Genomic DNA, 25,533 nt, shown 5'->3' with positions numbered 1-25,533 from the left:
AACGCTCGCCCGTGCGTGCGTGTACCGCTCGCACATACGAACGACGTGCACCCGCGCGCGTCGGAAGACGCTCGTGCCCACGACGACACGCGGCACGAACGCGCGTGCGCAAAATTCTTTAGGATGGATCTCTAATTTGTATCAAGATCCCAAAGCTTATATCAGATATGCAGGGTACAAATCGGACGAGTTTAATATACTGAGGGGGACTCGTCAAGGATGTCCACTTTCGCCATTATTATTTGCTTTACTCATTGAACCTTTAGCACAAAGAATTAGGATGGAACCCACTATAACAAGTATTGAAATGGGTGGCTTTCATCATAAGCTCTGTTTATTCGCAGACGATATTCTCCTTTTTCTATCTTCTCCACAAGTTTTGGCCCCAAATCTTATGGTTGTACTACAAGAATTCTCATTTATTTCGGGCCTTAAGGTCAATATTCAAAAATCTTCAGCATTAAACATTTCACTTGTCGAGAAAGATAAACAATCTTTACAAAATTCACTACCCTTTAAGTGGGTAGATCATAGCCTCCCATATCTGGGTGTGCAGTTTACTCCTAACCCCTCCGATTTATTTGCAGCTAATTACCCAGCTCTATTAAAAAATATTACAAGGTCGTTATCTAATTGGTCATCAAAGCCGATATCATGGTTTGAGAAAATCAATATCATAAAAATGTCTGTTCTTCCGAAATTTTTATATTTATTCAGAACTCTCCCAATTCATATTCCTGCATATTTTCTTAGGCTGATTCAACAAAAAGTAATGAAATTTTCTTGGGGGAAAATAAAACCCAGACTTCACAAAAAACACTTGTTCTCCCCAAAGCTTTGAGTGGTTTGGGATTTCCAGACTTTAACATATATTATAAGGCAGCTCAATTATCTCAATTAACAAAATATCACTCTTCTACAGAGATTCCTTTATGGGTCCTCATTGAAGCTGTAGACTGTGATCCTCTTCCTATAAACAATATATTATGGTTACAACCTGCGGATCGTAAGTCTATAAATAACCCCATTTCTAAGCACTCTCTATCTATATGGGATAGGTATAGAAATTCACATGGTCTGCAATCTCCACAAAATCCGCTATTATCTTTCCACAAGAATCCGACTTTTTACCCAGCCTGGAAATATCCCAAAACCTTTAAAGCTTGGTCTAAGGCTGGTATCACTTGTCTATATAATTTAACTTCAACTACGGTACATCAATAAAATCTTTTACAGATGTCAATTATATAAGCTTCCACAATCAGAAATATTCAGATATCTCCAAATCAAATTTTTTTATACTCCTCTTCTCAATTTAAATGTAAACTTACATAATATTTCTCGATTTGAAAGATTTTGTCTCAAGGAACCACACGCTAAAGGTCGTATTACATCATTGTATACACAATTGATATCTAATTTTAATACTGTTATACCTAAATATGTGGCCAAGTGGGAAAAAGATTTGGATTGTATGATCGATTCTAGGTCTTGGTCCAACATATGGTCTTTCACAAAATCTTCCTCTATAAATATATTGGTGTCTGAATCATCATATAAAGTCCTCACACGCTGGTATTTAGTTCCTGCGAGAATCGACAAATTCTCAACAGACAACACTGGCCTCTGCTTTCGTGGCTGTCCAGAAAAGGGTACCTATATACATACCTGGTGGCATTGCCCAATTGTACAATAATTTTGGAAAAAGATCTTTCTGATAATTACTAAATTTTTTGATCGTCCAATTTTTCCAGACCCAATTATAGCTCTCCTTAATTTAAAACCAGCCTTTCTAAATCAGAAACAATTCAAATTAGTTCTTACACTCCTGATAGCCGCAAAGCAGACTATAACCAATGCGTGGAAAACAGACGTGGTGAATATTGCAGAAACCAAACGTAGAATGAATCAATATTTCATCCATGCTAAAATGGACGCTATAGATAAAAACCAGATGACAAAGTTTGATGATATATGGAAACCCTGGATTAAATATTATACGTCAGATAATATTGACAACCGAGTTTTATTGTTATGGTGATTAAGATTTTTTTATAGAATTACAACATTAGCTGATATATAAAACCTCCTCCGGAGAATTATTCCCTCCCCTTCCCCTCCTATATACCTTTTATGTTCTTCCCTTACTATATAATACTTACTATAAACAGACTTTAGAAGTTATGGTCAAAACTTTAAAATCATATATTTTCTTTTAGACATATTTATATTTTCTTGGGATTAAAATGTTTAAAACTCAGCTATAAGAATGTTTTCAAATTCTAAAATATATAAGGCAATTTATTGTCATTCCTACTAGAATATCTTGAAATTCTTCTTTGCTTTGTATCATCCGTACTTCAATATGCCTTTTTATTTCTGGTATCAAATAATTTGTCTTATATTCTGTACATGTAATTTATTTTAACATAAAATAAAAACTTTTGAACGAGAAAAAAACTCCTGGATGGGTATCTTAGCGAATGCAATAGACACAAATGTAGGAAATGATATATAAACACCCACATACATACATCAGGGAACTGAATGGAGTGGTGTTTTATTCAACCTTACCAACTATGTAACTACGTAATTCCTCTCATTTCCTTTGGCTATTGGACAGAAAATGATTTTCAATTTCCCTAATGGGACAAAAAAAACGGAAAGGGGTTATATAGATAGATAGATAGATAATTCTATCCTATCTATCTATCTATCTATCTATCTATCTATCTATCTATCTATCTATCTATCTATCTATCTATCTATCTATATATCTAAGCACCTGAGCACTCTATATTCATCTTGAAATTATACCATTAGGTATTTATCCAAAAGTGAATTCCGAACTACCTTTCACTTATTTGATCAGAATCAATTATTTAAGGCAGGATGAACCATTTATTAGAAGTTACAAAATGTTACTGGATTAGTGATTAGTATAAACTGATTTATTTCTAGTATGTGATGTTGCTATTAGATTCCTAGGCCCTTGCTTACAATGTATATGACCGCCATCTGGTGTGGTACTGTGCACTTTGGCAGGCATTCAGAGGAATGGCTTGCTGAAGTCAGCAGGTGGAGGGCACAGAAGGATAGTGACAAAAAAATAGCATCATGATGATGGAAATATTTTACAATTACACCAGTCTATAAGATCAATAATATATATATATATATTTTTTTTTTTTTTAACAATTCATAGTGGCTGTATCTAATTTCTACAGACAGTGCCATTTTTATTTTTTACCTGAGGTCCCTGATTTTTAACTTCACAGCCATTTACCCAATTTTGCATTCAATTTTCTTTTTAATAAGGCTTTTAGCCTTTCAGTAACTATTTTAGGATTAGAAAGGATTAATAAAAATGAAAAAGCGAAATAGATCTAAATAGTAATACCTCGGATTGCGAGTAATGCAGTTAATGAGCGTTTTGCAATACGAGCTATTATTTTTTTTTTTATTCTGACTCGGTTTGTGAGTGTTGTCTTTCAAAATGAGCAGGGTTCAAGCCTCTGCGGTGTGCAATACCGCATTTGGCCAGAGGTGTGGGGGGGGGCGCCGGTGACTCTCAGAGCCACTCGGAAACACTCCGTTCCCGAATGTTTCCGAGCTTCTCTGAGTTTTTCTGAATGCATATGAGAGGCTCAGAGCGGTTTCCGAGTGTCTCTGGCACCCCGTAATTCAAAGTACCACTGTATTCCATAATTGTAGCTTACCCTCTGGGAAAATGTGCTTTATTTAAAAACACGCTCACATAATACAATACAGAGCTCCTTTACTATGTGCATTTAGTAAGCAACACATTGCAACCATTTGGTTTCATTTAATATTAGGGAAGTCATCCATTTTGATTTCTGTGGTTTTGTTCAGCTCACATATAGTATAGACATTCCACTTTGTACTGCCATGAGCTGCATAAAACAATGCATTATTCTAACATCACTTCACACCAGAACGCGGTGCGTTTCCTGCCCTACGTTCAAAACGCACTGCAGTTGCATCAATATTAAATTAAATTCATTTAATTAAATTAATATGAAATGCAGACAACAAACGCAGTGCGTTTGCCTACACCGGATTGCATGGTGCAAAAGTGCCATATAATGCAGTTGCAGTAAGTTTCCAAAAGTAGTGCACGCACGTAACATCATGTTTCACATTATACAAAAAAATTGGGCTAACTTTACTATTTTGTTATTTTTTAATTCATGAAAAAAAGGCGCTTGAAAAATGATTGCGCAAATACCGTGCAAGATAAAAACTTGCTATGACTGCCATTTTATTCCCTAGCGTGTGTGCTAAAAAAAAAAAAACATATATGATGTTTGGGAGTTCTGAGTAATTTTCTAGCAAAAATATTAGGATTTTTACATGTAGTAGAGAAGTGCCAGAATAGGCCTGGTATTGAAGTGGTTAATTATTATCAATGGATGAGCGTTTTATGAAACTGTACTGATAATCATGTTGTATTTTACTTTATATAATAACTGTATATTCACAAAAGTGAACAGTTATTTACAGTATATTGCGGCTTTTACTAAAGATTGACACTTTTTAACTTGATTTGTAATCAATAAATAATTAAATGATCAATATGAACAAGGTATCAATTCAGTGACATGCCTCGTACAATGTCCCATTCCTTTCTCCTATTTTGTCTAACATATATTAGGGATGGAGGTTTGCCACTGCTATGATCAGGTTGTGTCAGGTCGCATCACTGTATTTTATTTTATTTTTTTTAATTGTTTATTTATAACAGGAGATGGGTCCACATAGACCAACAAGATACAAACATTCCACGTGTCTAACAGAGTAGCAGGCAAAACAGGTGATACAACAACAAGTCTCTGCTAACATTAATATCAATATCAAAAACCGTTAATACCAATTGTGTGGAATTCAGCGGATTATCACTATCTCGTGGGCACACCTCCCAAGGTCTTTTTAAAGGAGCAACTACTCGGTTATATGGGGGGGGGGGGAATAGAGCGAGAAGGAGAGAGAAAGAGAAAGAAAAAGGGAGGTAATCAGGGGGGGCAGGTGGAAAGGAGAGGAGCGGGAGAGCAGTAAGTATGCGGGAGGTAGCGGGAGAGGGGTGGGGGGTGAAGGGAAGGAAAAAAGGTGGGGAGCAGTGGGACACACGATCATGGAGCGTGCGGAAATCTGATCAGATGCGCATATACGGGATCTATATCTACGACCCCTTAGCTCAGCCTACTATAGTTTTGTTCTACAGTATTATGTGTCAGACCCTCTCAGGGCCTGGCCCGCAGCTGAATATATAAACACAGTCCAGCCCTGCCAGGTTTTAGTGAAGGCCCCTTCTCTATGTTGTGCTGTGAGGATAAGGTCCTCCATTTTTCTGATGTCCTCCACCTTGCGAAGCCAGAGGTCAATGGTCGGCGGAAGAGCCGATTTCCATTGAAGTGGTATGCAGGCCTTAGCTGCGTCAAGCAGGTGGCGAATCACTGATTTCTGATATTTCCTCTCAGGGATGTTGGAGACGTGTAAGAGAAAAAATGCTGGGTCGTCTGTGATGGGCTGGTCTATGAATTGTTGTACGGTCTCACGCACCACTTTCCAGAAGTGCGCTAGTTTCGGGCATGACCAAAAGATATGCAACATTGTCCCTTTATCGGTGTGGCAACGCCAACACAGGTCCGGTGTATTTGGCTAGTATTGGAGGAGTAACGAGGGAGTCCTATACCAACGTGAAAGAATTTGCATCACTGTATTTTTATATTGTCAGCTATGGAAACAAGTTATGGATTGTAAACTGTAGCCTGTTTCACTTTGCTGATTCCGGTCCATAATGACCATAATAACAAGATCAAAGTAATGATTTGCTTTGCTGCCTCCCTACATTATTTAAGAGATTATACCGTCATTGGAATATCCATTTCACTGCAATATATTTTTTTTTTTTTTACTTATAGCGAAATGTTTATTCCTCATGCTATTTACTTATTTATTTATTTTTTACTAATTAACAGGGACAAAGTAATAAGAATTGTTCCCAAGAATGATGATGAGGCTGATGAATTAAAGAACATGTACCAACAGCTTCAGGTAAGACAGTCAACTTAATTTTATTCTTTGGTATAAGCGATGAAGAAACTTGTCCACCCAAAGTGGACTGTTCAATAAATTTGTCAGTCTGTACCGTTACTAATTTTTATTGTTGCTCTTTATTTTATTGCATAATAGCAAAGCATGTCTATTCATTTTATAATTTTTACTTTTGTATATCCTTTAATTTGTACTCCTTACTGGGCTATGCGTAGCCAGATGCCATTAGGCATGTTGTGATGACGATGGTTGTTTGTCTTCTTTATTCTACATTAAGGTTAGATTCACACCATCTCCGTATGCGGCTTATAGTAGGGGTCCAGTGCGCCCCTGTTCACCATTTCAGGTCTGATTTCAGCCCAAATAATTGGCTGAATTCAGACCTGAAATGGACCAAAAGACGCACAGGGCTCCTGTGCAAATTTACATCGGAGCCGCAGTGGAGATATGTGAACGAGCTCTATAGAGAGTCGGTCAAAATCTCCAGCTATTGTGAATTGAATGTGGCTTCACCGCATACAATTCACATAGGTGTGAATCCAGCCTAAAAGAAAATCATAAATAAACAACTGTTGAAGTATGCCTATTCAATGGACAACTAATTTGGATTAGTATTATTTAAATGTAAGTGTCATATGTTAACCCCTTCCAGCCCCGGCGTCCCTTTTTTAACATTTTCTGGTTTACTTATTTTAGGCTTTTTCATCTACACTTAGTGATCCTGCTAATTACACATTTCCTGCCCTAGGGTGACAGTACACACTCCCTATACTGTATCTATAAAAAGGAGCACCAGGACAGTGCATTTGGGACTAAGATTGGGCAGATGTTAGCACCCAACTGTACAAGTTCTTGCCCCACTTGTTCTCAGGTAGCCACCCACCTGTTTGAGCCACCCACTCTGTCATCTGCCTGCTCCCGACATCCCTGGCCTGAGACTATAATATTTGAGAATAAAGGAATGTGCACACATAAATGCACTTTACTGTAACTTTACCATTACATATCACACTTGCAGAATTTTTGGAGCGGGATGCCACATGAAAGGCTAGACATTCCTTAGTAGTCAGTTCAGTGCAGAGCACAAGTATATCTCTTTTAAGCCATCTTCTTTGTACACCTCCATTCCTCTCCTTGGGAGCACCACAGAGTATGTACCACCTTCCCATGTATACAAAATCCACAGCATTTAGCTTCCATTCTCAAATCATAGAACCCCCAGCTGAGAGTCAGGGGGATCAAGGTGCAAGCTCCCAGATGGCAAACTCACTCCCAGGTTTTAACACTAACACTACACAGAGGACGCTGTTCGGGCCTCCAAGGTTTTAGGACCTGCAGGAGAAAGTCAGGGTAGACAGGGCAACTATAGCAGTTCCTCCCATGTTCTGTACCACCTTGCCTGGGACTTCAGCCCTGCAAAGGGCCCTTATAGTCAGCTCTGTAGGAGACTACATCTTAGTAGTTCTAGTGTAACTCAATCCCATGCCCCATCCACCCTGGGCTCCTCCCACTCCACCCATTACATCATTGGAAGGGGTATTTTTCTAAAAGGGGAGCTAACACCTAATTACAACTTTCCCTTTACCATACTATAACGGGAACAGAGCTAAACAAAGAGAGAAAATAACTGCACCAGCCAACAACAGGACTACAGCAGGGCTGTCTTTTCGCATGGGCATGCTGGGCAGTTGCCTGGGGGCCCCACTTGTCTGGGGGCCCCATCTGCCCAGTGACCCCAGCCAAGCATCATTCAGATGTCACAAAGTTTACTGCCACATTGTGCCAATGCTGTGTAGCTCCCTCTCAGAGATAGAGTGCAGCTCGATCAGTCCCGATATCAGTCAGTGACTCAGCAGCGGGCAGTGTGAGTCAGCCGTGTAGACATGATCAGATTATCCGGTGGACTTGGGTTTTTTTTAATGTTTTTTTATGTACACTTTTTTCCTCAGGTGAATGGGTAGGGGTACATCGTACCCCATAATCATTCACATAGGGTAGGGAATCTTATTAAAGGGGGCTCCCGGATTCTAATAAGCCCCCCGCCCGCAGACCCCAACAACCAACGGCCAGGGTTTTTAGGAAGAGCCCCCCTTCCCCAAAGCACCCCCCATGTTGAGGGCACGTGGTCTGGTACGGCTCAGGAGGGGGGACGCTCGCTCATCCCCATCCCCTTTCCTGACCGGCCGGGCTGCGTGCTCGTATAAGGGTCTGCTATGGACTTTGGGGGGACCCCCACTCCGTTTTTTCAGCGTAGGGGTTACCCTTTAAATCCATACCAGGTGATGGGGCTAGCGAGGTGTCAATCTCGTCTATGGAGGCAGCGACATTGACTTCCTTCACTAGTTCCAGCTACCTGGAGCCACGTTCAAAATTAATGGACTTTTCTCCGTGTGTGAGCAAGTCCGTTCATTTCAAAAATCGGAAAAGCCCGGTCTTGTGTGGGCATGTGTGGGCAGGTCCGCTCGTTCGGAAAGTCCGGCGGACCTCCGCTGCAAAGTCTGGTGGGTTGTCCGCCGGACTAAGTCTGCCTGATAGTATGATCATGTGTACGCGGCATTACAAACATCTAGTTGGTCTCGCTATCTCCAAAGCATAGAGTGACACAGTCTTTTCTCCTACATAGGATGTATCGTACGCCAGACTTTCTTTAGAGAATTGGTCTCAGGGAGAACTCACATTGCACCAGATGCAACCACCCAAAGGGTGCACTTATCCATATGTTGTAAAGATGCCCAAAACTCAGACCCTCAACTCTATTGGCATGAAGTTATTTCTACGCCGAATGATCTGTTATTGCTCTAACGCCTGACCCCATTATATGTATTCTGGGTTATGTTGACTCCACTGCGTTGGATGCCAATTTAACTTTAGGAATCAAAATATCACTTTTTATTGCACAAAAAATGATTGTTCAAAGACAGGTATCTGTTATTTCACCAACTCTAGATGAGCGAGAGACAAAATGAATAGATACATCCTCTTTGAAAAACATACATACCTCCTACGTAATGTATTATGCAAATGTAATGCAATATGGTCCAGTTGCATTGATGTAATGTATCTTTGTATTGTTTTTTGTTGAGGACAATACTTTTATTGTTACTCGTGGCCTAACTGTATGCAAATACAATCTTTTAGAGGTATATGAGACACATTTTTGTGTACAAGTTGTATATTCTGTGTGCTCAGTGCTGTACCTTTTTAACATTTCTTTTTTTTATAGTCTTTCCGTCCTGTGTGACAATTTGTCTCCTTGTTACAATGCCTATGGAAAAACTCTAACTTTAAATAAAATCTAGTTTATAAAACAAAAAAGGTTGAAGTTGCTCTATTGGATTTCTTACATTAGTATGAAGCTGTAAAGCTTTACTTTAAATCTCATTCTAGAGATAATAGGTCTTTTTAACTTTTTTTTTCCAGAGCTTCGACTTGTCAGGATTATATTTCATTTTTGTGGGCTACTCATCTGATGTGGTTAATCTCATGTATTACATTTTCTAATCCTATTTGTTGTTATGTTTTTATAGAGACAAGGTAGAGAACTGAGCAAGCCTAAAGCACTGTGTTCAATTTTAGTGCAAAAAAGATTTTGATACACTGCCTGCAGCCATGGTGCTCCCATTAACGTCTTACATCTGGCTGTGATATTTTCTGTTCTTCGTCCTATATCTTTGTACTGTAAGAAGAATTGGTTTACATACAGTATTTTATATAAACGGTGCTTATTTGAATGTTGACCTGCATCTGTACTGTGTACAGTCTGTACTCACAAATATGAACCTGTATTCTAATAAGCTCTTAAAGCTGAACACAGGAAGAAATTAAAGGTCTTCCATGCAGTGGGGTTGCATTCACACTGCAGTAAAAGTAGTTTTACTTACCTGATTTTCTGCTTACCTGGCACCGCCCTACACTCTGGCAGCAGAATGTTCTTTGATGTTCTCACCTCTGGTAAACGGCTATGGTCCCAGCTTCTAGCTAGATTATGCCAGATGACCTTAGACCACCAGAATGCAGGGGAGAATAGGCCTAGGAGCACTGTAGGAGCAGGCACTCAAGTATGTAAAACTGCTTTTCCGGATCCCCTGGACATGATCAAGCAGTTAACCCCCGCAGTTTGGGCACACTGACTTTTACTTTTACAGACCATGGATCACCACGGAACACCACGGATCTTCAGAAGAAGTTTGAATATTTTTTTATTGACGAAAGATCACATCACCAACATAGAAGTGCATTGTTTCAGAGAGGTGCGGGGCCCCTTCGTCAGGCATGTGATGAAGGGACCCTGAGTGGCTTCGAAACATTGCATTTGTGATGTGAGTTTTCTCCAATAATTTTTTTTTTTTACTTATTCTGAAGACCCATGGTGTGCTGATGAATATTTACATTGTGTCATGAACGCTTCAGTTCCCAGCTGGTGGTCGTTGCATCACCCAGTACTTTTAAGAGCTTGTTCCAGCTTGTTCTTCACTTTATAAGTTGTGAAAATGTTAAATACTCCCTCAAGAAAAGAGCTGTATGCATTCCTAAATGCACATAATATAACTGCATATTAACATTTCCATCAGTATAGACCCTCCTTAGTGCAGACCCCTCCCCTCCATCAGTGCAGTCCCCCCCAGCACATGTCCATTTGCATTACATTAAACTTTACAGACCTCAGAACAGTGCGGGATAGGCACAGCTGAACTGAAACGCTGGCTTTAGATCTGGTGTAAATCATGTCTCTCATCATGTGACTTACTACAAAGTTACAGTATTGCTGTTTGATCACTAAGGGAGAGGAGACTTACGGAATGCCCCATACTGTCTGCAGCTGATGACATCATTCTAACCTAGGCAGAATCATTTTTACTGGAGCTTAAGATTGCTTTTCAGTGATAAAATGCATAATTGTTTTAAACAATTGAACTGTTGCTGTATACAGTGACATTTCAGGTGTTTATTCATGTTTGTTTGAAAGTTCACTTTTACACTAAACTAGACCCATTGTAAAGTTGCCAAAGGATGGCATGGCAAATTCCCCCGTTTCAGTAATGTCTGAGTTAGCCCACGTACACACGGTCGGAGATTTTGCCAGCCAAATCCGTCGGATTTTGCCCGTCGGATTTAGTCCGACGGATTGTGTCCGAAACTGTTGCATACACACGGTCGGGCCAAGTTGGCAAAAAATCCGATCTTTCAGTGATGACGTAATTTCGTTACGATGGGACTACATTCAGGCTAGTAACCAATAGCTTTGATGTAGGAATTTGATCTGAGCATGCGTGGCACTTGGTCCGATGAAAATGCTCTACACATGATCGGATTAGGTCCGTCCGGCCCAGTTGGTCGGGAAATATTTCCATCATGTTGGAAAATTGGGTCGGACGGAGATTCGGACGGAATCAGTCCGATGCATACCACACACAGTCGGATTATCTGACGACACGGTCCGATAAGACTCATTCTGACAGATTCTCCGACCGTGTGTACAAGGGCTTAGTCTGTTTTTACTTGGATTTATATGCCCCTAAAACCTGTTACACACAAGAGGCCCTGTTGATTTATTTACATGCTATCTCCCTACCCAAGTTCTCTGTGTCTCAGAGGGCACATTTGGATTGCCCAATCACATTGGAAGAACTTAGGGAGGTAACCAATTAATTTCCCACCTCCAAAGCCACTGGGGATGATGGGCTACCCATTGAAGTACACCAGTAGTATCTTGGGCTTTATTTTGCCAAAATGACTTAAGGTTTTCAATTAAGCTAAAATCCAGAACCAGTTACCACAGTCTATGTCCAGAGCTAGTATTATTCTTCTCCTATAACCAGATCAAACTTCTCCTTCCAAATCAAACTCGTATAGGTCCATATGTCTGTGTCAATCTGATGCCAAAATATTAGCTAAGGTGTTCACTCAGAGGTTGAATAAGGTCATTTCCAGTATTAATGCAGACCAGGCAGGTTTCAATAAATCTATAGCAGTCAACCTTAGATTAATATTAATTAGCATGCAGACACAAGCGAATAATGTGGGAGCTAGAGCCCCGCTGTCTCTAGACAATAATAAAGCGCTCAACGGTGTGGAATGAAGCTACTTGTGGGTGATATTGGAGAAACTCAGCTTTGGGGACACCTTCATAGCATGGGCTTAGTTACTTTATCATCAACCCCAGGCTGCCATACGGGGGGGCGGGGGGGGGAGGTAGGATTTCTAAACTAAATTACAATCCCCTTGTGCTGGGTGCCGGAAGTAGCGCCCTCATAGTCTTGAACCTAAACATAGCAGCTTTGGAATTCTGGTGCTCAAAGCTATTGATCTATACATATCAAGCTGCACCCATCTGCCAACACATGCCAACGCTACCTATGCACCTTGGCCTAAAAGCCGTTTCAGGCTTTGCTATAGGTGTAGTTACATTTATGGTATATGATAAATGAAATAGACATAAAAGGTTCAGTTTGAATACTTTTATGCAGGTGCTTCACCTATATTAAGTCACACATTTATACAACGGAAACAGCAATAAGGTGCTCAGAAAGCATGAGGCCGGCAACACCACTGATTTTCATAGAGCATGACTAATGATCAAACCTGGATTATTAGAACAATGATCACCTCTGACTATACCAGCATAAGCAATGCGATTTGTTTCACAGTTTAAAGCATGTACTAATTGTGCTGGGCATAACGATATCAAACAGTGAAGGGAAAAGGTATAATTAGAGCATCCTTGTAAAGGTTTGTGTACTAAGCAGCTGAATTCATTAATTACAACAATGGATATGTCTTCAACTGGAAGTGAATGAAAAGTGTTGAGGAAAAACTGTCAGCACTTGATTCTAAGATAACAGCATGTTTCCAGAATGTTCTCATTATTACTGCATAATTTTACATCTTTACTTGTGTTGTCAGGTTCAAATCTTGGGTCAGTGTAAGCGGGATACTCACACTGTCACCTCAGAGCTTGAAAGGCTTGTTTCTGCTTGGTGGTGTAGGAGGACAGGGTTGGAAGAGGTCACAAGCAAAATGAGGCACATAGGGGGCAAAATACGCTGCAACCTCTAACTATGCCATTCATTTCTCAACCCCCTTTATATGTATGTATTGTGGAAGATCAATGTCAAACAGCACAGCTCGCCAGAACATACAGCAATCCCACAAGCAAAAGGCTTTAGGGTTTTCTTATCAAGCTATTTTTTTTTTTTTTTTTTAAGACTGAACAAAAGTTTTTCTCATAAGGGGTATACATAGAAAGCGAAATGTTTAAAGCGACACTAAACTCTGGTTTAAAAAAGAAAATTCTATTTACGTATGTATTCTTAGCCCTTGTACACACGGTCGGAGAATCCGTTGGAATGTGTCCTATCGGACAGTGTTGTCGGATAATCCGACTGTGTGTGGTCTGCATCGGACTGATTCCGTCGGAATATCCGTCGGACCCAATTTTCCAACTTGCTGGAAATATTTTCCAACAAACTGGTTCGATCGGACATACTCCGATCATGTGTAGAGAATTCCGATCGGACAAAGTGCCACGCATGCTCAGATCAAATTCCTACATCAAAGCTATTGGCTACTAGTCTGAACGTAGTCCTATCGTAACGAAATTTCGTCATCACGTTCTGAAAGATCAGATTTTCCGACAACTTTGTCCGACCGTGTGTATGCAACAGCTTCGGACAAGATCCGTCAGACAAAATCCGACGGATTTGGTTGTCTGAATCTCCGACCGTGTGTACAAGGGCTAAGAGTGATAATAAAGCTTTGTTTTTTTTTTTTTTTGTTTTTTCTTTTTAAATAAGAAAGATATTATACTTACCTGCTCTGTCCAACCTATATTTGGCCTTTGCAGCAAGGAGTACATGGAAGGGCGAAGTGTGTCAAACAAAGAAAATTCCCAGCTCAATTTACTGACCAGCCTGCAACCATCCAAATGATCCCGTCTAACAGTATGCATTAAAAACAGAGCTTTAGTATGCACACGTTTGCAAATACATGCATAAACGGCAGAGCCACTTTATGGCACCCCATTATTATCTGCAGCCCTAACTCAAAATTTCAAGAGCCTACACAGTGGAAGCACATGCATTATAATGGACAGGCAGCGGGCAGGTGAGCCTTGAGGGAGCCCACCCCTCCTTAAAGGCACGGGGGCACAGTGAGCACAATGGCAGCAAAGGTGTCCAGTGCATCGCCTCACCAGTATTCCAAGAGCACAAACAAATAGCCACTGCCCCTACCTATAACTGCAGCAAGGATCACATGGAAGAGCGACAGATGTAAAAAAAAACGAAGAAAATTCCCAGCTCAACTTATCAACCAGCCTGCAACTGAATTATCCTGTCTAACAGTATGTGCTAAAAACAGGGATTTATGCACGCATTTGCACATACATGTGTAAGCTGCAGAGCCACTTCACAGCACCCCAGTATTATCTGCAGTCCTAACTCTACGTTTTGAGAGATCCATAGTAGAAGCACATACTTACCTGCTGTGTGCAATGGTTTTGCACAGAGCAGCTCAGATCTATCTCTCCTCCGGTCCCCAGCTGGCGCTCCATGCCCCCCTCCCTCCTGCCCAGTGCCCCAATAGCAAGCTCCTGAGCCACTGCTCTGTGTGTCCATTCATCTACAGAGCACGGCTCAGCCCCACCCCCACCCCTGCTCTCTCCTCAGTGGCTCACTGGCTTTGATTGACAGTAGCAGGAACCAATGGCAACCGCTGCTGTCTCAGCCAATGTGGACCGAGAGACCCTGGAGAGCCGAGGCTCTTGTGCACATCGCTGGATAGAATGCAGGAAGGTAAAAAACCTTCTGCCTTTCAACCACTTTAACTCAGATAAGTACCTTCTGTTGCTCTCTGCTTCCTCCAAATCTCCAAATCTTTCCAAATTTTGCTGCTGTGTTCCAACTTTCTGTTAGAAGGTGGTTATGGCCACACATAGGGCCGGCTCCATCACTAGGCAAACTAGGGTGCACTGCTTTCTAGGGGCACAGCCACTGGTTGTAATGGAGAGTCCTGGTTCTGAGCTGGTGGGAGAGGGGCAGCAACCAAAGGGGTCCTTGGGGTGCGGGCATCTATTTCCACATGATAAGCAGAAGGCTGCGGGAAAGGTGAACAGTGAAGGCAGCTAGGCCTGAGAGCTGGGAGGGAAAAGAGCTCCACTGTCTCTTTGACCCCTGAAAAGGCAAGCAACAGTGGGCGCAGCATTCACTGCATGGGAGCCCCTGCCAAAGCCTGGTATCCTTCTCCGACCTCCTCTCAACTCCAATATCTACAGTGCTGCGGCTCGGAGCCTCAGAGGACAGGCTGACTGAGGACCTGGAGGACAAGTACAGGCAGAAGGCGCAGACAGCCAGAGATCTGCTGGAAGGAGTAAAAAAAACAGAATCAAGAAGAACGGGCAGTGTGCAGGAGGAGGGGGGAGGTGTTGGGGAAGCATAAGGCTCAGCATGTCATTATCACAGCCTAACATCCAACCTTCATATTATTGTGTTTTAGATAGATTAGTATGGAGAGCAGTCTGTCTGGTCTTTACATCCACTCACTTCCTATCCTGTGATCCACCAGAGAGAGATTTCCTGTCTTGTGACCCCACTGGAGGAAGAATTTCCCTCTCGTCCTGGTTCTGTGACACCAATGGAGGGAGTCTTCCCTTCACTTCCTAACCATGTAAAGCCACTGGAGTGAGACTTTCTGTTTCTGTGATACCACTGGAAGGAGACTCCCCTCTCAATTCCTGACCCTGGCACAGGAACAGCCATACAAGTATTGTCAGAGGTTTAACCCCTTTCTTGCTGTACTATAAATGTGTTCTTGTCTGTGTCCCCATGTAATATGTTTTCCATTATCTCCTACAGCATGTCCGCAGTCTCTGACCATCTCCTGTACTATGTCTTCAGTCTCTGGTCATCTCCTGTACTATGTCTGCAGTCTCTGGCCATCTCCTGTAGTATGTCTGCAGCCTCTGGCCATCTCCTGTACTATGTCTGCAGTCTCTGGCCATCTTCTGTACTATATCTGCAGTCTCTGACCATCCCCTGTAGTATGTCTGCCATGTTAATGACCTTAGCAGCAATAGTCCACTGTGTCTTGGCAGGGTACCAGGCAGTCCGATTGGAAGCACCTCAAAAAGGAAGACCTGGCACTCCCCGCAACAGGCCCAGTATGTGAGAGCCAGTTGCCATAGCTCTGCACTTAGAACATGCAGAGACCAAGGTTTCTGTGATCTTAGTGTGGCACACCGCTAGACCCCTTCTGAGCATGACACAAAGTCCAGTGTCCAGAGAAACATTACAGATATCATGTGATGTAAAGCAGGGCAGTGTCATCCAAGCTACAAGCTGTTAAATTATTTTCTACTGTTTTAAAAAAAAAATATGAAAATTATACAAAAATATAACTCACTATATGTAGGACCTGTATGGACTATGAGGCCTGTAGTGTGCATAGAGCAATGCACATAAATGCATTCAACATGTTCTGCTTTCTGCAAACAAATAGAAATGCTGATTCAGGAAAGGTTCATGAGCTTACAGAGGGTGCTACAAGGAGGGAGACAGTGAGAAACAATTTCATAAAAAATTGATTACAGGGCCATTAAATAAAAAATGTGTATAGATTTTTTTTTTTTAAGAAGGATATCATCCCAGATAGCAAGCAATTGTGCTGCAAATTTGAAAATGACTTTCTAAGTTATTGCTAGACTTGCCAGGCTTCACATATTTGTTGCACCATTGCAGCAAGCCCACATTGCATTACTCCAGATCCACTTTCAATACAAACATTCTGCAAGTCTGCTGCAAGTTCTGGTTCAGTTGTGTTGAGCAATAGTCATCCCACCACAAGGGGACACTGTGGGTGAATTTTCATGCTGTAGACTTGCAGAGCTCTGGCTGTAGAATCATCTCTTCATTTTTTTTTCTTGCTAGAGACTTGCCACACAAATTTGCTACAAATTGGAAAAGTGTCAACTAGAAAATCAAGTGATCTGCAAGTGTACAGCTTGCTAGTGAAAACGTGAAGCAAGTTAACAGACTTACAATTCAATACTGCCACAACTTTGTGGCAAGTTATCCTTGCTAGCTGGGGTTTAGTGTCACTTTAAGACTTTGACCAACAGTTCCCATGCTGGAACTTACGCAATCCCACAGTTTTGCCAAGGACACACTGGCAGTCCCAGTATGATTCTTCCTTCAGGGGGCCTCCATTTATACATTCCACTTGTTTCTCTACCTGGTCTGGAGAGGTGGGCAGGGAATCTACTCTTTCCCTAAACAGATTCTAATAAATCAAAACTCAAGTTCCCAGTTACCTCTGGAGTCTTTATATAATGAAGCACCACCATCGGGCAGCAGCATACACCCCATCTTAGCCTACTCTCTGGGTCATCTGAGGCGGTTTGTCCTGTTGTACATATACCTTGCTTCCTCTTATCTCTCATATGTTATTATAAAGACGATATATTTCAGATAAAGATGTAAATTAATAAATTGTGACTACATGATTTCAAAGCATATCCAAAATCATTAGTTGGGGTTGCTGAGGCTGTGCTCCTAACCCCTTGGACTTCTCTGCATACATCTTTATGAAATATGTATGTGTAATATGTATCTGCATTGTAATTAAAAATTTGTATTACAACTGAAGTTTAGATACAAAAGAATGTTGATTAAAATTCATAGAAGAAATGTCAATCAGTATTAGTCCTTGTGTACAATACAAGCATGGTTTACAGGTTAGTTCCTGCACTGTAGGTGGATCTCTGGCAACCCAGCAGCATCAGTAACATCTGGAAAGACACAGTAACCGATGTCCATGCTTCCAACGTGAGCTCTGAGGCCCTGCTTACCTACTTACAACAAGCCAACATGGAATACAAGTAAGGAATTTTAAAAGCTTATGTGTAGCAATTTTACTTCCTCCGATCTACCCCATTGATGTAGTCATTACAGCAGTCTACATGGATATGCATATAGTCAAGGCCAAATGTAATGTTTCCATAGTAATTTGGTTTTCTTCTGCTTTTAATATATCTTTCAAGGCATTTCTACATATTAAAAAATGAACTGTATGTAGATATTAAAAACATATTTGATTCAGTTATGCATTTATTAAAATGGCTAAGGCCTTGTGCATATTGGACTTTTTTTATTGTGGCTGTTAGGGCTGCCTGGTGTTTTTTCTGCCTCTGCCTCTGATTACACTGTTCACATGGTGAGAATGAAAAGCTGTATCCCTGTTGCCATCCTCAAATGAAAATGTTTAGCTATAGCCGACAGTGCGGTAATACTTTTCTTCTTTCTTTCTTGAAATTGCACTGAAAGTGCAGTCGCTGTAAATCTGAGGAGTAGATCTGAAATGAGGGGAAGCTCTGCTGATTTTATCATCCAATCATGTGCAAGCTAAAATGCTATTTTTTATTTTCCTTGCATGTCACCCTTGGGTCTACAGTGACTGCACTTCCAAGTGCACTTCCAGTGCAATTTCAAGTGCACTTTGCACTTGCGGTGCACTTGTAGTGCAAAATGGATTTGCCTTTAGTAAATAACCCCCATTGTGTATATACAGTATGTGAGTTTAATGTGATGTATATTGGTATTAGTATTCACAGGGAGAGTGCCCTTTTTTTTTTTTTACATAAAAACAACTATTAAGGCACGCCATGAAATGTAAAAATCACAGTCTCTGTATGTTAAGTACATGCACATGCTAACAGCTTGGAGTGTTTTGAACCATTTTAAGAAAAATGGAAAAAGCAAGAAACATGGCAGAATAAAAAAAAAAAAGTTGGGGAAATAGAGAATAAAATATTCTAATGATGGTAAAGTTTTAAATATAAGGCCTCATAAGTTTATTAGCTCCTATGTCATCATGCATAAAATCCCAGGGAGTGGTAGGTGCCAACTACAGCCACCAGTACAAGTGAAATGGTTGTATTCACATAACCACTGGTTGCTTCTGCATCAGAGTGTACCTACACATGCGCGTACATCTTATTTTCTCAACGTAAAAGTGGCTAATAAATGTCTGTGTGCAAGAGGACTAAAAGATAAAATGTTTATTATTCTGACTTCAATTGTAATAGTGACGCATCTCTTCCTGAGCCCCTTATGCCTGGCCTGAATGTAGCAGAGACAGTAAATGCAGACAGCATTCATCATATAGCTGAATTCACCAAATGCTTGGCATCGGCAAACATCATTATTGCATGCAAAAGGTTTGAGACAAAAAATAAATTGCAGTAGTCATGATATTGAAGTGTTTAGTTCTCCTTTAAGGGAAAAAATAATAAATGCAATATATTTGCATAAAAAAGGAGCCTTGATCAGTGGATCATGGGTGCAAAGTCAAGCTCCTACAGACACATCCTTCAGCTTTCTGCCTGTACCACTGAACGGGCTTTCTGTTAGAAAGCTGGAGGACTTGTGAATGGACTATGAGAGACCTGATCAATGCACTCTTAACCCTTGTACACACGGTCGGAGATTCCGACGGAATGTGTCCGATCGGACCGTTTTGTCGGATATTCCAACTGTGTGTGGTCTCCATCGGACTGTTTCCGTTGGAGTATGCGACGGACCAAGTTTTCCAACTTGTTGGTAAAATTTTCCGACAAAAGGCTCCGATCGGACATACTCCGATCATGTGTAGAGAATTCTGATCGGACAAAGTGCCACGCATGCTCAGATCAAATTCCTACATCAAAGCTATTGGCTACTAGCGTGAACGTAGTCCCGTCGTAACGAAATAACGTCATCACATTCTGAACGATCAGATTTTCCGTCAACTTTGTCCGACCGTGTGTATGCAACATTTTCGGACAAAATCCATCGGACAAAATCCGACGGACCGAAATCCGACGGACCAAAATCCGACAGACCAAAATCCGACGGATTTGGTTGTCGGAATGTTCGACCGTGTGTACAAGGGCTTATCCCATTGAGAACTGCCATTTTGGCAGGCGGAACTTGTAGTTTCTTCATTCACAGATCTCTCATTTTAGATGCTACAGCATCTGCAGAGAAGAAGGATCCCCGCCCACTGTCACAGGGGAGGGGGGCTCAGGGAGTACGGAAGATGCTGAAACAGCCTAAATATCCTAAATTTGGGTGTAACATGTAACATTTTCCAAAGGTGAACTTATCCGTTAAGGTGGTCAACATGAAAGTCTTTTTTTTTCAGCTTTAACTTGTGCCTTGTAGGAACAGTACATGAACTCACAAATAAGAAAGAGAAAATTACATCACACAAAGGGGGAGGAATTAGAGAAATTACATGTAATTAAAACAATGACCACAAGATGGCAGCATAACCAAAAACAATCAACTAGAAAAACAATTATATATACAGTACATAGATTTAACTGCATTCCCTATATAACTGTTGGAGGTAGTGCAGTTATGGTAAATCTGTTTTTACTATTTATGTAAAATCTTTATTTTACAAGTAAACATTTAACACAGGGCTGCACCTATAATACAGATTTTACAGACCGCTAGGGGTTTCTAAGAGAGAGAAAGCAGAGCAGAAGATGTTTGCTTTCAGACTATCTAAATTAATCTTTATACACAGCTATATGAATAAGCAGACATGGAGGGCGAGGGTAGGAGGGGGAGAAGTCACTGGTGTGAGACATTCACTTGAGTGGGTGTGCATATCAGCACCAGCTACTGAGCTTGATAAACAGGCTTTTTTTTTAATAAAGCACATACTAATAGCTTAGAAAATATATTAAAGCAGTATTAACCTCAAAAACGAAAATGGATTATATTGCAGCTTACAAATCCTTAGCCCCTGTACACACGGTCGGAGATTTCCACAACCGAATCCGTCGGATTTTGCCCGTCGGATTTTGTCCGTCGGATCTTGTCCGAAACTGTTGCATACACACGGTCAGACAAAGTTGGCGAAAAATCCAATCTTTCATAAAGTGATGACGTAATTTCGTTACGATGGGACTACATTCAGGCTAGTAGCCAATAGCTTTGATGTAGGAATTTGATCTGAGCATGCGTGGCACTTGGTCCGATCAAAATTCTCGACACATGATCGGAGTATGTCCGATTGGCCCAATTGGTCGGGAAATATTTCCAACATGTTGGAAAATTGGGTCCGACGGAATCAGTCCGATGCATACCACACATAGTCGGATTATCCAAAGACACAGTCCGATAGGACACATTCCGACAGATTCTCCGACCGTGTGTACAAGGGCTTAGATGTGGTGGCTGCGTATGTTTTTTCTTCACCTGTTGATCTGCCCAGTAGGTCTGTTATTTTTCAACATCTTTAAAGAGGCTGGGGCTGAGTCAAACTATTTAACCAAGAAATGGCTTCTTACAATTGTGAGCTTTTTTTTTGTTTTATTTATGTAAAACCTTTATCCCAAAAAAAAGGAAAAAATGGCTGCTGTAACTGTTTGCAAAGTGGAGTTTCGACTTTAATGTGTTATTCAAGTCCATCCAATCCTGTTAGTGTATCTAGCACTACCCTCTCCCCAAATTGGCAATGCTGCTGTCCACGGGGTCTCTTTCTCCTCCATCTAGAGTGAAGACACCCTAAGAAATGTTACTGGATGGATCATCAGGGTGAAAATAATGGAAACAAGCATTCAAAACAAAACCTAAAGCTGTCAACCATAGGTGTGCACAGCCTATTGCATTAGGGTGTGCACCCCAAAGCTCAAACACACATGTAGCCTCAGCTGCATTGGATAGTGAATGAATTGGAAGTGCTCTGTGCTGAACGGCTTCCTGTTCATTCACAAATGGAAGCACAGTAAACAGTTTACTATGCTTCAGTTAGGAATGAACACAGTGAGTGATTGGCATCAATCACTCCCTGTATTCATTCAGAAAAGGAAGGGGTCTGTAAATGACAAATTTACTGACCCCTTCCCCTGCTCTGCATCGTGAAACATCCCCATTTGTGTCTGCAATAGCATCCGGCAGGAGAGAAGGGAAGCCAGCAATTCTGTGGGCAGGGCCTGGGCAGCAGGGGGAATCTGCACCCTACGGGGTGATTAGGGTGTACCCAGGCACATCAGGCACACCCTGTTCACATGCCTATGCTGCCAACACATATTAAGACTCGTTAGCTGCAATACATAAAATTTTTGTTTTGGGGTTTATTACCACCTTAAGTTTATTTAGATGCCTTCTGAGTATTGCCTCTGGATGCATATATTTCATTTTTTTTCTTTAAAGCTGCTAAACTAAATGCACCTGAATACAGATAAATGCACATGTGTGCATTATACTATTTAAATCTTTGCAAGCTTAAAATGCTTTTAGAAATGTCTTATAAACTCATATACATGCATATCATGCATGCCCAAAGGGGAATGCAAAGAATTCCTAATATAAATGTATCTCTAGCACAAGCGCTGAGCAGATTGAAGGGGAGATAAACATTGCCTGGCCACATAGGGCCGTGGACAGGCATCTGAGGACTTTATTTGTCAGCTTTTATTAGGAGCGCAGGGGAAGGATAGATAGAAATTTTAATTTAAAGGTAAAGTTATGGTTTCACAAGGCAATACAAAGGTCAATGATGTGACATGCTCAGACAGAACTGCTTGCAAGCCTCATACATACTTGCATTGCCACTTGTTGATTAATCCTGTCTGTGTCATTTTCAAGAGCACTGAAAATATAATATAGTCATCCAACACTTCTAGGAGTGTAGAAGTCTCCAGTCTTCCCTTTTTATTTGCAGGTCTCCTGTGACAGCAATCCTAGCACTGACAGCCGCTCAGCCTGTACAACTGTCAAATAGAGAAAGGAAATTTAAACAGAATTGACAGGTTTTTATATTTTGAAGAGAACAGGGAATCAGACAGAGGCACATAGCGAGAGACAAATAACGTGTATGTTGTAAATTACGAGAAAAGGTCAGAAAAAAGTCAGACCTCAAGGCAACAGATTGAAGTCCAAGCAAATGTCTGAAATCACGGCAGATGTCAGAGTGGATGGAAATATGTAAAGTCTGATACAGGCAACATAGGAAAGCCTTTTTCGGTCATCAGATGGGCACCAAGACCTGTTGTAAATAATGAGTCTTATAGCAGAGAGAGCGATATCCAGAGGAATAACCCCGGGGGCGGCATCTGCACAGACATAGATAACTCAGAGGGCACAATGCCACACTTCAGAAATTCTGTCCATGTATGCGGCTGACAAGTGAACCTGGCTTGTAGAGACATTATGTTTACCTAATTTGTCACTGCTTTGGGTAATAGAAAATGCAGAATTACAAGAGATGTGGTTGAAATGGAATGAAGTTTTATTTTTTTTTATTTTTTTTGGGGGGGGGGGGGGGGGACTATTATTTCTCTATGCAGGTGGTTCTCAACCATAGTGAGACCAGAGCCCAGTATATTCTCCCAAAATCTTCCATGCCCCAACAGTAAAAAAAATTATACTAGGGCTACTGCAATTATTTGCCACTGGATACCCCCACAGCGGTGATCTTCCAAATCTTCCAGATCTTCCATCTAATATGGGCGTGTTGGCAGGTGCAGTCTGTGTTCTCCACTGTAGGCAGTGCTCGACCTCAGCGGCAATGCAGTTGGAGGAGGAAGTCGGGGGGAACTTGGTTCCTCTATGATTCCCTCAGTCACAAGGGGACCACTATGTGATTGGATGCTGGAGCCCCCTTAACTCTGGCTGCCATCTTTAATACTCCAGCTCTCTTGTGTTAGAGGCTGTCAGGATCTCCCATTCTTCAAACTGTTGTATTATTTCTGTCACAGAGAAGGTGGCCCGGTCAGGTGTGCTCCCCTGCTTGGCCTGTGTGTTTGCTGAACTTTTCTACAATAATGTATATTGCTATTGCCAAACCTAGACTGTGTGTGATCTCTGCATGCAGCGAAATGCTGCAGCTAGCCAACAGGTGGCTGCAGTTATGACATGCACTCTTCCACCCCCATACCCTATTCATAAAAAATGTACTGTGGGTTTTCACAATGAAAAGCATTTCCTGATTGGAGAGTGCTTTTCATTTTGGGATGGAATAGTATGGCTTCTATGAATGGAGCACAGGAGCAGAAAAGGTTGACATAGTCAGCGCTTGATGAGTCGTAGGTGCAGCCGCTCATATTAACCCTCCCCGTGCTAGAAGATCACTGCTGCTGGGTATCCGAGAGCGGAGGACTTGGGAGTTCAACCATACACCACAGCCACCAGCACACAGGGCACTCTTCAATAATGCTAATGATGCATCCTTGGTGCTGGTTTAAAAAAAAAAAAAAAATCATGAAACTTCAGCTTTAAAATGGTTCTAAAGCCTAAATATTTTTTATGTTAATGTATTCTTTGCACTAAGGTAAACCATTTTTAGGCGTCAAATTTGGATGGTTATGGCTGGATGATTTCAGTAGAGCATTTAACAGTGCCAGTATTTATTTATTTTTTATTATTATTATTTCAGTTACTTATATAGCGCCATCAATTTACGCAGCGCTTAACATATACATTGTACATTCACATCAGTCCCTACCCTCAAGGAGCTTACAATCTAAGGTCCCTAACTTACATTCATACATACTAGGGACAATTTTAGACAGGATCCAATTAACCTACCAGCATGTCTTTGGAGTGTGGGAGGAAACCGGAGTACCCGGAGGAAACCCACGCAAGCACAGGGAGAACATGCAAACTCCAGGCAGGTAGTGTCGTGGTTGGGATTCGAACCAGCAACCCTTTTTACTGCTAGGCGAAAATGCTACCCACTACACCTACATTTTCATTCTTCTTTTTTTGGGGGGAGGGAAGGGGGAGAAGGTTGTCAGTGGATCGTATCAGTAGGGCAGTGGATGGTGTCAGTGTCGGAGGGGTGGGCTTTGGTGAGATATCAGGGGTCTAAAGAGACCCCGGACATCTCCTCTTTGAGACAGGGAAAGAGACTGAGGACACAGATTCCCCAGTTCCTTTCTCTGTGCCTCAGCTGCACTGAAGATTAATGAACAGTAGACAGAGGCTTCACCCCATTCATAAACTGAAGCATCAAACACAGTTTATGATGCTCAGTTATGAATAGACAGAGTCAGTGATTACTGACTCAGTTCACTCAGAAAAAGAAAGGAGCCGGTAAATGACATATTCATCTCCTCATTGGCTCACTGACTTTGACAACAGCGGAAGCCAATGGCACAGGCTGCTGTCTCAGCCAATGAGGAGTGAGAGTCATGGACAGCCCAGGCTCTTGTGCAACATCGCTGGATCTAGTTGAGACTCAGGTAAGTATTAGGGGGGTTGCTGCACACAGAAGGTTTTTTTATCTTAATGCATAGAATGCATTAAGAGAAAAAAAAACGTCTGCCTGTCAGAGACCATGAATCAGACCAAAACAGAAGTACAGTTAAATCACGCTTGTTTAATAACAAAAGTAAATAGAGCAAACATAGTCAAAACATAGCCAAAGTTCAGTAACCAGAACAGATAAATCAAAAATAAGTGCAGCGCT

The 25,533-nt window shown here is 41.3% G+C and overlaps 1 protein-coding gene across 1 annotated transcript in view; it reads left to right on the top strand.

The window, feature by feature from the left end:
- The window catches only part of CPA6 (carboxypeptidase A6), a 216,842-nt gene that overhangs the window by 133,592 nt on the left and 57,717 nt on the right, over window positions 1-25,533 (top strand). Inside the window, exons 2-3 of the mRNA XM_077492841.1 lie at window positions 6,000-6,075; window positions 17,823-17,947. Of these exons, the coding sequence (XP_077348967.1) occupies window positions 6,000-6,075; window positions 17,823-17,947 (201 nt within the window). The remainder of the gene's footprint in view (window positions 1-5,999; window positions 6,076-17,822; window positions 17,948-25,533) is intronic.

Source organism: Lithobates pipiens, unplaced genomic scaffold, assembly GCF_037356315.1.
Source record: "Lithobates pipiens isolate NorthernLeopardFrog02 unplaced genomic scaffold, aLitPip1_a1.2 Scaffold_19, whole genome shotgun sequence".
NCBI lineage: Eukaryota > Metazoa > Chordata > Amphibia > Anura > Ranidae > Lithobates > Lithobates pipiens.
The sequence above is the reverse complement of the archived record's forward strand: the minus strand, read 5'-3'. Positions and strand labels throughout refer to the sequence as shown.